The sequence below is a fragment of the Mytilus galloprovincialis genome, chromosome 9 (genome assembly GCF_965363235.1).
Source record: "Mytilus galloprovincialis chromosome 9, xbMytGall1.hap1.1, whole genome shotgun sequence".
Lineage (NCBI taxonomy): Eukaryota > Metazoa > Mollusca > Bivalvia > Mytilida > Mytilidae > Mytilus > Mytilus galloprovincialis.
Window position 1 is genome coordinate 60088811 of NC_134846.1, and position 17222 is coordinate 60106032.

Below are 17222 nucleotides of genomic sequence, written 5' to 3' on the forward strand. Positions count from 1 at the left end.
CTACAGTAATTAAGTAAAAAAATAAAAGTCTAAAAACAGAAAACACATACAATGATATGCAGCTAGTATTAATATTCTTCAATAATATACTTCATATTAAAGCAATGTACCTTAAAACATGTACAATGGCTGAAACAATCATTTTCATAAAATTATTTAAATTGGCCACAATAAGATCACAAGTAGGTCAAAGGAAACAAAATTTATTTAAGGTAAGTATATACATAGATGTAATACCCATGGGTTTATATATCTATGGTATATATAATACTTTGTAACATCACATCACACAATCTTATACAAACCATAGCCAATTATTTTCAAGAAGTTATAAGAGGAGAAAACTGTCCAATTGTTGTAATTAGGCCAACACTCGACAGTAGGTCGTCCAATCAATATCAATATCTACAAATAGTTACATGCATCTTTCCTGTATTTCTAGACAGCAGTTGGTAGAAATTGTCTTCTAGTGGGTCAGTTGGAAAAGTTATATTTTATCTTTAAAAAAAGTGTCTAGTTCAATTCTATTCTCAAAGGGCAAAAGCCTTATGACTGTTGGGAGTTATCATGAATGGAATAACATGATTGAATGATTATTGATAAAGTGTAAAAATAAACACATCTACAATGTTATGGTCTGAATTATTCATAAACCATATGGGAATCAATCAATGCTACCTGTAGCTCAGGTAGGTTTTTACCTGTCATCAAAATCATGTGAAATGCTATAACCAAACTATTAACAAGTTATTGCATAGCTGTAAATACTTCAAAAAGAACTTTCTCAAGGAGATTTTAACTTTGAAAGATAGTATTTAAATGCAGTTTTAAATCCTTGGATTTTATGATATACTTGTTAAAAGAACACTTTAGTTTACACAGCAGATTTAGTTCTTCATACAAACTAACGTAATTATGTACATTTATTTAATTTTAAATAATTTTTATGCAAAATATCATTCAAAATACCTCTGTTAAAAAGAAAAAAATATTAGCCTTGATGATTTCTAAGTGATGAAAATATGTCAATTCTTTTCTGTTATCAATGTCAAAACTAATGCATATTTTATAACTCAGTAAGAAGTAAAAACAAATATTGTTTATCTTAAGATTGTATTATAGGGGTATGTGGAATGTGAGTCAGGAAGATATTTCCACCAGTTTTCTACATGGCACAGATGACTAATCGAGAGACATTATAATTTTACTTGGTGCAGTATTGATCTTTCAACAATCAAATCTTTCATGTCACAAAGGATTCAATTACTTCTTGTCAATGTTTATGTCTCAAATTCATATTTCTGGATTTTTTTAATTTTCTGGATATTTGCTGATTAAAGAGATTTCCCACTAAACCACAGGTTAGAAATTTTTATTTAAATGTATCAATTGACTGTCTATATTGATCAAGTGTTTTCTTTTTTTGTAATATAGTGAGATTCCCATGACCTGGTAATAACAATAGACTGTGTTTTATTTGATGATCTTCTTAGTGTAGCCAGATGAAGATCAGCTGGTCAGATTATAACACAAGGAATGTAAACTAAGTACTTATGTATACACACACGGATTACTAATTACCTTGTTTTTCCTTTCAAACTTTTATAATTGATCTATGTACAAAGAGTACCTGCAGGGTGATTGCACTTATATACACATATACACAAGGATGTATAACACTAGGATAGAATTGGTGTGTAACAGTTCACAATGATTTTGCACCTCTGGATTTATTTATTTCCTGCTCAATAGAAAATGAAGTTGTATTCATTTTTAGGACGTTTGTATTTTTTAATATTAATTTATATACCATCGACAACATGGTCATTTCCATATGAAAAGAGATCTTATTCCCATGTGGATACGATATTCAACAAAAGAAAGCACATCAAAGAAGATACATATGTAAATAATAAGTTAAAACTGCAATTTAATATCAAGGATCCTGCCAGAAATGTTATATTTAAACGAACAGATGTACATTATGTACAACTGCCTCAGGAAGTTAAGTATGTTACAACCGGTACACACAAATATTCAGGAAATGTTAGAGAATATAAAAATAGTAATAGTGAAGATGTGAGTCTTGCCGAGGCATTGACTCAGGAATCAGAGGAGAATAAGTCATCATTTAGTATGGTTCTACCTATAGCAGGGACTTTAACTGTCTTATTTAGTATGTCAATATTAGTGGCTATATTCCAATGTTGTTGTCGGAAAAAACGACAAACTTCACAATCAGAAGAAGTGAAGACACGAAATGATAAACAAGTGGATTCTGGAAAAGATTCCGGAGATGAACTTCTAAAAGATGAAGAGAAAATTCATACTGAAAATAAGGGGTAGGTTGTCTGGAAATAACACTAAACATGCTTTATCTAACCAGGGCTTGTCTTTCAATCTGTCTATTAACATGATTAACAAGCATATCTTTTTTACATCATTGTCAAATATTTAGAGAATGTTCTATTTTATGCAATTGATTGCTTTCTGTATTTCACAAATTCCTTAGATTGTTTAGAAATTTGAAAGAGGGGGGGGGAGCTTGTACTCTATGTATCTTTGAAAGTATTAAAAAAAGAAACATAGTAACGAACCCCTCCAACTCCAACTCTAGTGTTTTTGAAAAGGGTTTTCAGTGAACTGTGGTCTTTTCCGTTATTCAAAATGTGTAGGTGTTGTTATATCATATGATAAATTTATCATGTTCATCTAAGAAAGTGATTTCACAAAATATTATGCATATGTGTGTCTTAACCTAATTGGTTTGTACACTTAACAAATATTTGAAGTAGAAAAGGAAGTTTATACTTGCACTTAACACATAACAATGACCTCACACATACATCATGATACATAATAGTCTACACTGTTACATGTTTATGCTTGGGCAATGACAGCTTTTATTCTTGTCAGCTAAAAATATATACCTGTAATGATTGAGTCATGTACATGATATAAGTAATTAATAAAAATATCCAAAGAATTACCTCTCAAGAAGGTATAGTGACTCTGTAAAATGGAATGTAAAAAAAAATAATGTTAAAATATAAAGTTGCTTGTAAATAATATACAGGAAAACATTCGATAAGATTTTGACCTTATCTTAGATATCAACCTTATATTGAAATATAATATTGCGTGTATATATTTATTCAGGAAATAATACATCTCATATCAAATGATGGTTTCATAACAGTAAAAAAAAAGTGACACTGGAGGATTTTCAGGTTTTAAATTGTTTTGAGAGCATGGCTCATCAGGACAATTTTGTACACTTTTGTGAGCTTCAGTGGCTTTGTGGGTATTCATTACCTGATGTCAAATATAACAATTAAAACTACAGCAGTGAAAACCTATCTTGGCAGATCACCTTCTACTCTTCTCACCCAGTAGTACTTATGTATTTTGAACCTCAGTTCAAAGGTTACCTTTCTTTTAAGGTCAATTATATCTGACCTTGAGGATGACCTTGATACACAGGTTTGAATGTATATTCTGTTATAGGCTAGTGACTTAGTTCAAATAACATGCATTGGTTCACTGACAACATTAGTTAAAAGGTCAAATTCATCTTGTTTTTAGCCCCTTACTACATGTGTACTATATACACAATGATATAGTGTTTCCAACATGAACTTTAAAAGTGTTGATGTAATTTGGCCATTGATAAGAAGTAATCTTACCATCTGAGTTTTACATGTGTAGATGTTGATTGCTAATAATCACATTAGTAAGGTGTCAGAAGGTTAATAGGATAATAACCACAAGAAATGCCAGAATGTGGTTATGGCAATTTGCTCCTCACTTGGTAACTGGCTATGCCATCAAACTAAGAGGATTGATTGATTAATTGTTAGTTTGTTGCTCTATGTCCACTGGCAAATATTTCAAATATGTTCAGAACAAATAAACAATAAATACAGTAGCAAGGTCATATGATAGAGGCCATCATCATGAATGTCTGACAAATTTGAACTGCCACTGGAAAATGAAGGTCTGACAACTTACTGACCCTTACTGACCCCTAAAATAGATGTTGCAAGGGTTTTTGATATATTACTAAGAGGAGACTAAGTAAGCTATGAGATATAGAAATCCAAGAATAGGTTAAGATGACTTTGCATTGTCTAATAAGTGTAGCTCATATACATGATATACAATGATAAAGCCTGCAGTAATTCAAAATGACTTGGTTGTTTCTATATTGCATATATCTTAAGAAGCAAATAATTCATTGATAATAAGTATAAATTATAAAAATGTAAATCTTATGCTTTTACAGTAAAACTAATAGTTATAATGAAAGTTAACATTGACTTATTTTTAAGAGTCAGGATACAAATAAGATGGTCTAAGTTCTTTGTTTTGTTATCACACGATAATTTTATACAAATGCATATTTTTTTATTAACCATACATTTCCAGGTTAATTCTCTTAACATCCTCTTAAAGTTTTAATTGTATAAAATTTTCACATGCGTTTATATCTTGATTTTTGTCCTCTTCTTATCCTTATATTATTTAGTAATATATTCATAAAACACTTGTTTGATGCATAATTCGTTTGAAATTACAAAACACCAATGTTAAACATACTGTACAATAAATATTTTACAGATCAGAAGAAAAAGAAAAGGAAATAACATCTATAAAATCAAAGATCAAAGCATTTGAAGGAGTGATACCAACAAAACCATCTCCAGGTCCAGTAAGACATGTGAGGAAACGGCCAGAAAGTAATGCTTTCAAAGCTTTGGAGAACCAGGGAATCGTATATGGCATGGTAGGCATAACCCTAATGTTAGACCCATCTCCTTTATGTCTAGTCTTCAGAATATAATAATCCAGGCCCTATTCATGAAAACAAAGTTGGATGGATAGTTGTCTCATTGGCACTCACACCACATCTTCCTATATCTATTATAGTCCCGCAAAATAGTCTACTTAGGCTCACTTTGAGTCTATAGAATATACTAACCTTGCCATGAATGTTTAACCCATATCTTAGTTTCATTCATAACAAATCAAGTCTTAGTATGGTGTATAATAACCAAGGAATCATATACATGATGTATGCCGCATGTTTATTGATTACACAACAGGGTCAAAATTAAAATTAATTAGAAATTCAAAGAAAAGTCAATAAATTTTAATATTTGCCAGTATTACTCATTGCACTGAGTTATATGCTTGTTTACATCCAAATACATAAAATGTAAACAGACATGTAGACAAATGCTTTAAAAAGAACTTCATTTTTTTTTTAAATCAAAGAATGTTCAAACACGCTATGAACTTGGGTCACAATGACATAACAGACAGCTGCTCAGTCTGATTTATCAATGATGCCCACTCTCTTCAAAGATCATCTACTATTTACATACGACAGCTTATACATATAAACATCCGAATCTAAATAATCCTACAGATAATAAAACATAAAACACATTAGATACCTAAGGATCAAAGTACTGATGATGATAGCAGACAAAGAGGGAAAATTCTTGGCAATTTACATTGGGTGTGTGTTTACATCTGTTTATATTATTATTGCTATGGAAACTTTATCAACATATTTGTGTTTTTGTTTACTTTGATGGATAAATTAAAGTTGATATTGCAGAATCTGCAAATCTTCAAGAATGACAATGCCACAAATTTTAACTTAATCAGAAAAAAAAAATTGTTCAGTCAATAATATATTTAAGTTTATGTGTAATACTTTGTAGCAGGTTGCATATCTTTTGACATCAAAAGATTTATCCTGATTCCACAATTACTTACACTGAGTACCACTTGAATAACCAATGCCCTTTACTGAAAAGTATGATCAGTCCCAATCCTCAATCATACTGGAAGATTGGCACAGCATCAAACTGTTCCCAATATATAACCTGTGAGGTTCTCTGATTCAAAAATATGACAATTAGGATATAATTATAGATTTCTCCTATCATGCCATATCATTAAAGCCTTGCAGCTGATCTATCATAATTTGTTACAAATCACTTATTTCCTAAAGGCATGAAGGGTATTATCTATAAATATAAACAAATATAAAATTGCTGAATTTTTTGCAACATTTATTTATAAAACTACATCTCATCAAAACAAATCAAAACACAAAGCAGAATAATTAACTAAAATAGAATCAGAGGTCAACATCCTGGTAATGAACTCTTCACAACACTGTCGAAGAAAACATTAACCTAAAGAAATAGTTTAAGCATTACAAAGCTATTATGAAATAGACAACTGTTTGATTTTATAATTTATGCACAAGTTACTACATCACAAAAACATATACTGGTACATTTGCAACTAAATAAAATACACCTTTGCTTAATCTTATTTCATTATTCATAAACTATGGCAGTATGAGTATTTACTAAATTAAAGAGTCAATTTCTTAATGCATGCAGAGTAAGAGTTAGTTGGCTTGCATGCCTAGGAGTAATGAAATTTACTCTAATAAAAGATATCTACCATCTCACTATTTTAGAAAGATCAAGGTCATCTATATATTTGTATACCTAAAATATCTTACTGAAACTACAAAGTCAAGTATGCATTAAATACATAAAGTTTTTTTTTTTTTTATTTTATAGGGTAAAAGTCCTTCTAGGCTTTCAAAAACACCTGAGGATGAGAACCAGAATGCAACTGTCTCAGAGGAAGTTACCAGGACAGAAAGGGAGACAACTCCTGATGATGATTTAGGGTAATTACGAGAATAATGCTGGCTCTATTAAACTTAAAATATGTTTCTACATATCAAGCTAACACTGAAAAGTACCTGTGTAGTTTGAGATGTCACTGATAGAAATATGTCCTTGCAGATAAATGCAGAACACGTTTTCACAGAATAAAAGTCACATAGTTTTATCAGAATAAAATTCCCTTCAATGCAGCATTATGCTGTACTTCAAAGCTGCCAGTAAATACCTATTTATCAATGTGTTTGCCTTTTAACATTGTATCAAAGCATTCCTGATAGTCTGAATGCATACAATTCAGTATTTTTACTTTGATTCATACCATTATTTCATCATAAGTTAGAACAATTGATTCTTATGAAATTGGACTCTAATGACTATGAATAAAGTAAAGGGGTTGCTTTTCTTTAAACCCTTGTACAAATTACCTGCTATCATCTAAATAAATGAGTTGAATTAAACCATTATCTTTGTACTTACAGAGGATACAAACAGCCAGAGAACCCAGATGTAGTTATTGCTGATGTAGATGAGAATGATGAATTTGGTGTGATAGTCAGAGATACTTCAGTATTGAGATCTGTATGTACTATTTCTTAGATTGTATTCATTTTCTATCACGGAAATAATCATGTGCCATAAAAAATTGTATTCTGATAAGAAGTTCATTTTCAAGCCAAATATGTTAATTTCATCTATGGATAAATATTAATCCATTGTACAAACGCATAATTTTCTATGCATGGCATTTAACATTGCTGTTCTTGAAACACTAAATTATAACAGTTGGATATAGACATTTTATTTTTTTTTACTTACATAGGCCTTGAAATATTTTTGCCACCCAGACTCAAACAGACATGTGACAGAGTTGTCAAACCACAACTGGAGATTTTGAAATTTTCAGCCAGAGTTTGGGCCTCATAACTGGAGATTTTTTATTGACATTTTTATCGACGTATGCAATGGTTTTTTTGGTGCATATTTTCTTTTTTTGTTATTGATTCTATACTTAAAGCACCTGCATAGCCATTTTTACTTAATGTATGCTTAAAACATATATCTTAAGGTACAAACAGTTCAATATTCATTCAAGGACCTTTCCTTCAAGATATGTTCTTGAATTTTAATTTTTTGAAAGGTCTTGTGAGCCTTCAGGCTTTATAACTCAGTATATTTTGTTGAACAGCATAAAAGAGCGCCACCTCCAAAGAACAGAAACAGATCATCAGCTGCTGTTAGAAGAAAACGAGCAAGGGAGACAAATCCAGATGTTGTATGTATATTATTCATAACTACTCAGATACTTAATCATGAGTGAACAATTCAAATCAACTGGCCTTTAAAATCTACAACTATGAAATCCTATGAAAAGATTTTGGAAATAAATGAGAGGAAAAACTAGAGGCTCTAAAGAGCCTGTGTCGCTCACCTTGGTCTATGTGCATATTAAACAAAGGACACAAATGGATTCATGACAAAATTGTATTTTGGTGATGGTGATGTGTTTGAAGTTCTTACTTTACTGAACGATTTTGCTTCTTACAATTATATCTATCATGAACTTTGCCCATTAGTAACAGAGAACTATATTTGGTAAAAATTTACATAAATTTACCAAATTAATGAAAATTGTTAAAAATTGACTATAAAGGGCAATAACTCCTTAAGGGGTCAATTGACCATTTATGTCATGTTGACTTATTTGTAGATCTTACTTTGCTGAACATTATTGCTGTTTACAGTTTATCGCTATCTATAATAGTATTCAAGATAACCAAAAACGGCAAAATTTCTTTAAAAATTACCAATTGGAGGGCAGCAACCCAACAACCAGTTGTCCAATTCATCTGAAAAATTCAGGGCAGATAGATATTGACTTGATTAACAATTTAACTTCTTGACAGATTTGCTCTAGATGCTTTGGTTTCATAGTTATAAGCAAAAAACTGCATTTTACCCCTATGTTCTATTTTTAGCCGTGGCGGCCATCTTGGTTGAATGGCCAGGTCATCGGACACATTTTTCAAACTAGATACCCCAAAGATGATTGTGGCCTAGTAGTTTCAGTGGAGATTTTGTAAAAGATTACTTAGATTTATGAAAAATGGTTAAAGATTGACTATAAAGGGCAATAACTCCTAAAGGGGTCAACTGACCTTTTTGGTCATGTTGACTTATTTGTAGATCTTACTTTGCTGAACATTATTGCTGTTTACAATTTATCTCTATCTATAATAATATTCAAGATAATAACCAAAAACAGCAAAATTTCCTCAAAATTACCAATTCAGGGGCAGCAACCCAACAACCGATTGACCGATTCATCTGAAAATTTCAGGGCAGATAGTTCTTGACCTGATAAACATTTTTATCCCGTGTCAGATTTCCTCAAAATGCTTTGGTTTTTGAGTTATAAGCCAAAAACTGCATTTTACCCCTATGTTCTATTTTTAGCGGTGGCGGCCATCTTGGTTGGTTGACCAGGTCACGCCACACATTTTTTAAACTAGATACCCCAAAGATGATTGTGGCCAAGTTTGGATTAATTTGGCCAAGTAGTTTCAGAGGAGAAGATTTTTGTAAAAGATTACTTTAATTTACGAAAAATGGTTAAAAATTGACTATAAAGGGCAATAACTCCTAAACGGGTCAACTGACCATTTTGGTCATGTTGACTTATTTGTAGATCTTACTTTGCTGAACATTATTGCTGTTTACAGTTTATCTCTATCTATAATAATATTCAAGATAATAACCAAAAACAGCAAAATTTCCTCAAAATTACCAATTCAGGGGCAGCAACCCAACAACCGATTGATTGATTCATCTGAAAATTTTAGGGCAGATAGATCTTGACCTGATAAACATTTTTATCCCCGTGTCAGATTTCCTCAAAATGCTTTGGTTTTTGAGTTATAAGCCAAAAACTGCATTTTACCCCTTTGTTCTATTTTTAGCCGTGGCGGCCATCTTGGTTGGTTGACCAGGTCACGCCACACATTTTTTAAACTAGATACCCCAAAGATGGTTGTGGCCAAGTTTGGATTAATTTTGCCAAGTAGTTTCAGAGGAGAAGATTTTTGTAAAAGATTACTTTAATTAACGAAAAATGGTTAAAAATTGACTATGAAGGGCAATAACTCCTAAACGGGTCAACTGACCATTTTGGTCATGTTGACTTATTTGTAGATCTTACTTTGCTGAACATTATTGCTATTTACAGTTTATCTCTAACTATAATAATATTCAAGATAATAACCAAAAACAGCAAAATTTCTTCAAAATTACCGATTCAGGGGCAGCAACCCAACAACCGATTGACCGATTCATCTGAAAATTTCAGGGCAGATAGATCTTGACCTGATAAACATTTTTACCCCATGTCAGATTTGCTCTAAATGCTTTGGTTTTTGAGTTATAAGCCAAAAACTGCATTTTACCCCTATGTTCTATTTTTAGCCGTGGCGGCCATCTTGGTTGGTTGACCGGGTCACGCCACACATTTTTTAAACTAGATACCCCAATGATGATTGTGGCCAAGTTTGGTTTGATTTGGCCCTGTAGTTTCAGAGGAGAAGATTTTTGTAAAAGTTAACGACGACGGACGACGACGGACGACGGACGCCAAGTGATGAGAAAAGCTCACTTGGCCCTTCGGGCCAGGTGAGCTAAAAAACGGTTAAATGATCACTACTTTTATTTTTAAATGAATAGCTGATGATATAATTGGGGGGGGGGGGAGTCAGTTTTAAAGGAATCGCATTTTTTTTGTAATATTTCACATCAAGATTAATTTGATATGCTAAATAGTTGATTTAACAGTTCCCATTGGCAAACTGCACATTGAAAATTGTCTTCTTTGCAAAAGGCTAAAATAGTTACAGGGTGTGCACAGAGTCCTTCAAGGTTTTTTTAAGGACCTTTCTGTGTTGTTTTTTTATTTATATAAATGATATACATTTTATATGAAATATTTTTTCACATTGCAAATTTATCAATAGAACTTGCTTATTTGTAGATGAGTTTGGTACTGTATCTGTCACAAGTATTGATAAGGACATGAGACATAGTCTAGATATACAAATATACATCCAATATATCGGCGTTTTGCATTTGCGCCGATTTTTTCTTTCATTTGCGCCGATTTTTTACAGGTAATTTACAGGTGAATAGATATAAGAAGATGTGGTATGAGTGCAAATGAGACAACTCTCCATCCAAGTCATGTTATTTTTCATTTATCATTATAGACCTCTTCCGTCATCCAGTTGTACACTATATTCACATACTTTAAAATCAAGAAGTAAAAACATTAGAGAAAAGCACTCTGGTTTATACTAAAATGATGAATTGAAAATCTATTTACAGCATTCATATCCATAAAAATGGAATACATTAAAATCATAAATCTGTTCTTGCTGAGTATTTATAGGCAACACATCTAATATATTACTTTCTTGTGATTTCGTCTCTTCTATATTTGTTGTAATTGTCAATAACGAAGTCCTTCTTTTCTTTGTCTGGCTTACGTACTTATGTGTATGGACGTCGATGGTTAAAGAATTGAATCCTCGGCTCGTTGCAGTGTGCAATATGTGCATCAATTTACAGCAAAGTTCAGAACAATATGAATCAAAATTAACTAAAACCTATGTTTATAACCAGATTTTACCAATATACCTTCACGGTATAGTACATGTACAAGTATTCTCTTACCTGTAAATCCAATTAGGAGCAAATATAAAATCGGCGCAAATGAAAAAATGAAATCGGCGCAAATGAAAGAATGAAAAAATAAAAAATCGGCGCAAATGTCATACGCCCCAATATATATATTCTAGATATAGAATTATGTATTTGAAAACAGATATATATTCTAGATAAAAGTAGTACAAATGTACCAATATGCATCTGACAAAATATATATATATTTTAAATAAACATATTTTGCTAATATTTACACCATTTGGTCTCTGGTTAGATGTTGTCTTACTGGCAATCAACCATATCTTCTAATATTTTTAATATAAACATACATTTGAATAAAGGTGAATCTATCTTATGTTTTGAAAAAATACATTTCTACTATATACAATTTTGACTAAGCTGATACATTTAAATAGCAACTAGAAATCAAGAATTAAGTCTGAACTCTAGATATCAAATTCAATAAGATTGAATTTAAAAGCATAGCATGTTAAACAATATTCACAGAAACTTTTAAAAATAGATAACAGGCTATTATTTGAACTTGGAATTATTATCAATTATGGAATTTACATAATTTCTTGGTTTGAATTTTTTTTAATAAATTCCATGTTTATTCTATACTTTAATGTTCTGTGCTGTGCACAACACTTTCTATTACAAAGAAGATCGTACATTTTCAATAGAATGTACTGTGCCGCGCACAACACTATCTATACAAAATACATTGTATGGAAAGTGTTATGATCAGCTCAAAAAATTATAATACCAAATAAACATGGAATGTATTAAAAATTTCAAGCACAAGAAATTATGAAAATTCCATAATTAAAAATAATTCCAAGTTCAAATAATAGCCTGTTAGATAGATATGTTTCTATCTTGTTTTATGTAAGAGATCAAAACTTGACCTCTTTTTTCAAACTGAAATTTAAACTGCTGATTCAACATAAAAACTACAACGAAGTTATTCTTTTATTCCTTAGTTTAACATGTATAAATTATTGTTAAATGCACTTGACAGTATACTTAATCATATGCATGTACATGTAAATTTGATCTTTTTATATATTTATTACTTTTTTATTGCAATGTATTTTATCATAGACGTCTGACAAAGACATAAAATCCTCTTACAAAGATTTTTATACTATAAACTTATATTTTTACCTACACAATAGTAAATGTATAACACACAGAGAAAACAGACAAGAAACATTTAAAAAATAAAGTTATTACTTTTTCAAACCTTTCAAGGTTAAGAATTACTCTAACGAATGACACTTTATGTGACATATTAAAATAAATTTTAATTCAAAATTGAAAAGTTAACTTTGTACCACAATTTTCATTTATAACACATTAACATATGTGAATTATGGTAGTCAATTTTGATTTGTAAATAGATTAGTGGTATTAATCCATATGACAGCAACACCACAACACAAGTTTAAACAATATTCAACATGGCCATTAACAATTGACAAAGGAAAATAAAGCAAACCCCAAAATAATTTGACTCCAAACAGATCACAAATAAATTAAATATTTGACTTCTTTTACAGCTTTTTAATGACAGTTCAAACAACTCATCTTTAGCGGTTCCAGATGACCTTGAACTAGTGAACTCAGACAAAGTTAGTGTTAAAAGTGATACAAGTGATTCAAAAGACAGAAAAAAAGACAAAACAGATTCGTCTGATAGGAATAAAAATAAAACTGATTCTGCTGAAAAAAGTAAACAAAAGAAAGACAAAATTAAAATTCTGAATGACAAGGATTTAATTGAGAAGAAAAGGGAAGAAACTCCGACTATAGTGACTTCTGATCATAGTGATGACAATATAATAGATATATCTAAACAGGAAGTGCCACCCGAAGTGTTCTCAGGAGGAAATATATTCATGCACATTGATCCTACTGTGAAGAAAAATGCTGTTAAAGTAGAAAAGAAACCAGCTACACCTCCTCCTATCCCACGAGTACGGACCAGTCAACTTAGTAAGTATACTTCTACACCTCCTCCGACCCCACAAGTACAGACCCAGTCAACTTAGTAAGTATACTACTACACCTCCTCCAACCCCATGAGTACGGACCAGTCAACTTAGTAAGTATACTACTACACCTCCACCCACCCCCCAAATACGGACCAGTCAACTTAGTAAGTATACTACTACACCTCCCCCTACCCCACAAATACGGACCAGTCAACTTAGTAAGTATACTACTACACCTCCTCTGACCCAATGAGTACAGACTAGTCAACTAAGTAGGTATACTACTAAACCTCCACCAACCCACAAGTACGGACCAGTCAACTTAGTAAGTATACTTCTACACCTCCTCCGACTCCACAAGTACAGACCAGCCAACTTAGTTAGTATACTACTACACCTCCACCAATCCCACAAGTACGGAACAATCAACTTAGTAAGTATACTACTACACCTCCTCCGACCCCACAAGAAGTGACCAGCCAACTTAGTTAGTATACTACTACACCTCCTCCGACCCCACAAGTACAGACCAGCCAACTTAGTAAGTAAGTATATTCCAACACCTCCTCCGACCCCATGAGTACGGACCAGTCAACTTAGTAAGTGTACTTCTACACCTCCTCCGACCCCACGAGTACAGACCAGTCAACTTAGTATGTATGGTCCTACACCTCCTCTGACCCCACGAGTACGGACCAGTAAACTAAGTAAATATAGTCCTACATCTCTTCCTACCCAACGAGTAAGGACCAGTCAACTTAGCTAGTATATTCATATGCTAAAGTAATAGTGAGTACCAGAATTGGTTTGATATTTTCTTAAATGTTCACATAGTTCTTTCTTTATCTTGTTTTTATTGTATTGTTGAATTGCTGTCTTACTGAGTATATAAACAACACCTGTTCATATGATTATTTTATTCTTTCCTCTCCCTTTTCTCTATTTGTTTTGGTATACTATTCTGTATGGTTATCATTGTTCCATGTGCAAAATACTTTACAGGTACTTTTCCACTAATTATTAGAATATAAAAATGGTAACTTTCACTAATAACCGAGAAAATATAATTTTTTTATAAATTTTTAATGTTTACAATAGTTCAAAGGATGGCAAAGATATAAACATATGGAAATTACGAACTAAGAAATACTGTGTACTAACTGTACCCTTAGAATAGTATGGTATACCACTTTATGTATAATTTTTTTTTAGGTGTAGAAGAAAGAAAAGAAAAAGCCAAATCTACGCCATTATTAACTAGTCATGAAGATCTTGCAAAAGGTATACACTTTAATTTTGAGTTTCTAGTAAGAATCTTATAACTCTGGCAGAAACTATCATAAGAGAATGCAATGTTTTAAAGAAAATCACCATACTGACATCCGACTATTTCAACATATGTGATCCTTGTTTTAAAGAAGAAAATATTCACTGTATAACATATAATATACAACTTATTAAGATAGAAAAAAAGAAATATTAAAGCAGTAATTGGAATTCTTAACTACTGTAAAATCAGAAATTATTGCAATTTTGTCACTTTCTTCTAAAATGCAAGTTAAAATTATTGCATTTATAACTCTGTCCCATTTTTCGCAATAATAAAAACATGGCAATAATTTCTGAATTTACAATAAAATGACACATTTGAAGATCAGACTATATTATGTATATTTGTCAAAACATTGTAATTAACAGAAAAGGTTTGACTACATGTACATGTATAATTCTGAACACTTTTATGTCATAACCAGCTATAAGAAAAAGGACATGTTATGCAACGGGAAATGAGAGATATAGGTATTAAATACCACAGAGATAAAAAGACAACCTTCATAATGTTTGACTTTCAACAATGACCCTTTCAAGCAATTCTCTTGTATATCATGTATAGCCCTATTAAATTACATGTAAATGAAACATTTCAGGCAGACGCAATTAACGTGATATTTAAATGATTTTCAAACAAAAACAAACAAAAAAATGCAGGAAATTCATACAATAAATTCATTTAAAATATCGTGATTAAAAATTTGTACATCAGACATGTGTTTCATCTATGAAAGACTAATCAGAGACGCTCGAATCAAAAAAGTAAAATAGGCCAAATAAAGAATGAAGTTAAAGAGGACTCAAAATTCCTAAACAGTTTGCTAAATACAACTGAGATAATCTATTCATGGGATAGAACACCCCTAAGTTAGCCTCTTATAAGTTAAATCTAATATATACTTCTTTTACAGCTCTTGGTAAACTCAAGTCTCCCAGCAAAGAGGTATATACTTTATTATATTTACAACAAAGTTTATAAAACCTTTTATATCTCCATAAGAATATTGCTGCTTAAGTTAACTTGAACAAATATCAGTGTTTGATTCACTGTAGAATCTGAAATGCTCTCTCTTTCAAAAAATTCAATGAAGGATAACTCAGCATAGAGTCTTAGATGACATTAACAGATAAAACTATTTGTTACTTATACCAGTGATAATATGTATACCAACAAAAAATCACTTATTCACAATATTCGTAAGCACTTCTTTTTTTGTAGGCAATTTTTTAATTAACTGTTTTTTATCTAATTTCAGAATAACAGTGCTAAGACTGCTGGAAAGAATCGTTCATCCACCGATCTCTCATCTAACACTAAAATGTGATAATTGTTATTGTAAACATTGTGTGATTTACTCTTTATTTATAGTAGTGGTAATCCACTTTAATATACTTGATTAATCATTTAAAACTTGCTAAAACTTTTTTCAATTGTATGTTATATGATAGTATTACCATTAATAATTCAAACTTCAGCTTATTTTCAATTTATTTCTAATTAAACCATTAGTTTTAATTCATACTTATTTTTGAAACTTATAGCAATAATGTGGTGCTTATATTATGAATCTTATTTTTTCTACACTCTGGTGTAGAAATTCTAAAAGGAAAAATATTTTACTTAATTTACTCATGTGCTGTCGAAGTTCATTTCATGACAGTAAAAATATATTTGAATACATGAATTATTATTGTTTTGACTACATATGGCAAAGAACTGATCAAGTAATTAAATAAGATATTTGTAGTGCAAAAAAATTGTCAAAACGGGAATAAGCTGTACAAAATTTATTCAAGATGAGGTATATTTTCCTAAAGCTGATTAAATCAGTCTAGCTAGATTTAAGACTTTTTAAACACAGTTCTTTAAATAACTCATACCAAATATACTGCTTGAGAAATTTATAAATGCTTAGTGTCAAAAACCTTTTTCTCAAAAGTTCTCTGTAGGTCAATTCAATCCTGTCATAGGCAGTAATTCTAGGAAATATCATTGTATGTAAGTTTGTGATGATAAGCTACCCAATTATGTTAAAACTGGTGATTAAGTGTTTACAAAGCTGGAAAACCAAACTATCAATCGGTTTACAACATATAAAATGTTTCATAACTACATCAGGTATATATATAGTATTTCTGATTTAGGAGACCCCAACAAGCTCTATGCTAAGCTTTATGTATGAATAACACATCAACAAAATTAGTTACAAAGAAACTATACATGTGAGGTGTAATTCAAAACAATAGTTATCCCCTTTTATTATTACACAAATTATATTAGTTATCTCCCCTTTTATTATTACACAAATTGTATTAGTTATCTCCCTTCTGACAGTGTCAATGGATCAGGTTTGTTTTTTACAAATTCAGCACTATTCAAGTGGTACTAGCTTTTGCATATATAATGTGTTCCATTTTTATTTCTTCCATTCCATCAATAGTGCCAATATAACATTTATAG

General features: G+C 31.1%; 2 protein-coding genes across 4 annotated transcripts in view; one reads left to right on the forward strand and one right to left on the reverse strand.

Annotated features, from left to right (window-relative positions):
* The window catches only part of LOC143045477 (set1/Ash2 histone methyltransferase complex subunit ASH2-like), a 47744-nt gene that overhangs the window by 7300 nt on the left and 23222 nt on the right, over nt 1-17222 (reverse strand). The gene's annotated exons all lie outside the window — the stretch shown is intronic.
* Nucleotides 421-16437, forward strand: LOC143045478 (uncharacterized). Of its 3 annotated transcripts, none has more exons than XM_076218003.1 (10): nt 421-689; nt 1435-2342; nt 4621-4786; nt 6612-6724; nt 7202-7301; nt 7909-7995; nt 12995-13430; nt 14642-14710; nt 15673-15704; nt 16018-16437. In XM_076218003.1, exons 2-10 carry the CDS (start codon nt 1756-1758, stop codon nt 16084-16086), a joined length of 1659 nt encoding a protein of 552 aa, XP_076074118.1. In that variant the 5' UTR covers nt 421-689; nt 1435-1755; the 3' UTR covers nt 16087-16437. The 3 variants fall into 3 exon arrangements, with proteins under 3 accessions (XP_076074118.1, XP_076074119.1, XP_076074120.1); XM_076218004.1 differs by lacking the exon at nt 421-689 and adding an exon at nt 785-909; XM_076218005.1 differs by lacking the exons at nt 421-689; nt 1435-2342 and adding an exon at nt 1129-1361.

Coding starts and splice junctions, on each gene's coding strand:
- LOC143045478 (XM_076218003.1), top strand. CDS start 1,756: ATGAAGTTGTATTCATTTTTAGGACGTTTGTATTTTTTAATATTAATT. Junction 7,996..12,994: donor GGGAGACAAATCCAGATGTT/GTATGTATATTA, acceptor CTTCTTTTACAG/CTTTTTAATGACAGTTCAAA. Junction 13,431..14,641: donor AGTACGGACCAGTCAACTTA/GTAAGTATACTT, acceptor ATTTTTTTTTAG/GTGTAGAAGAAAGAAAAGAA.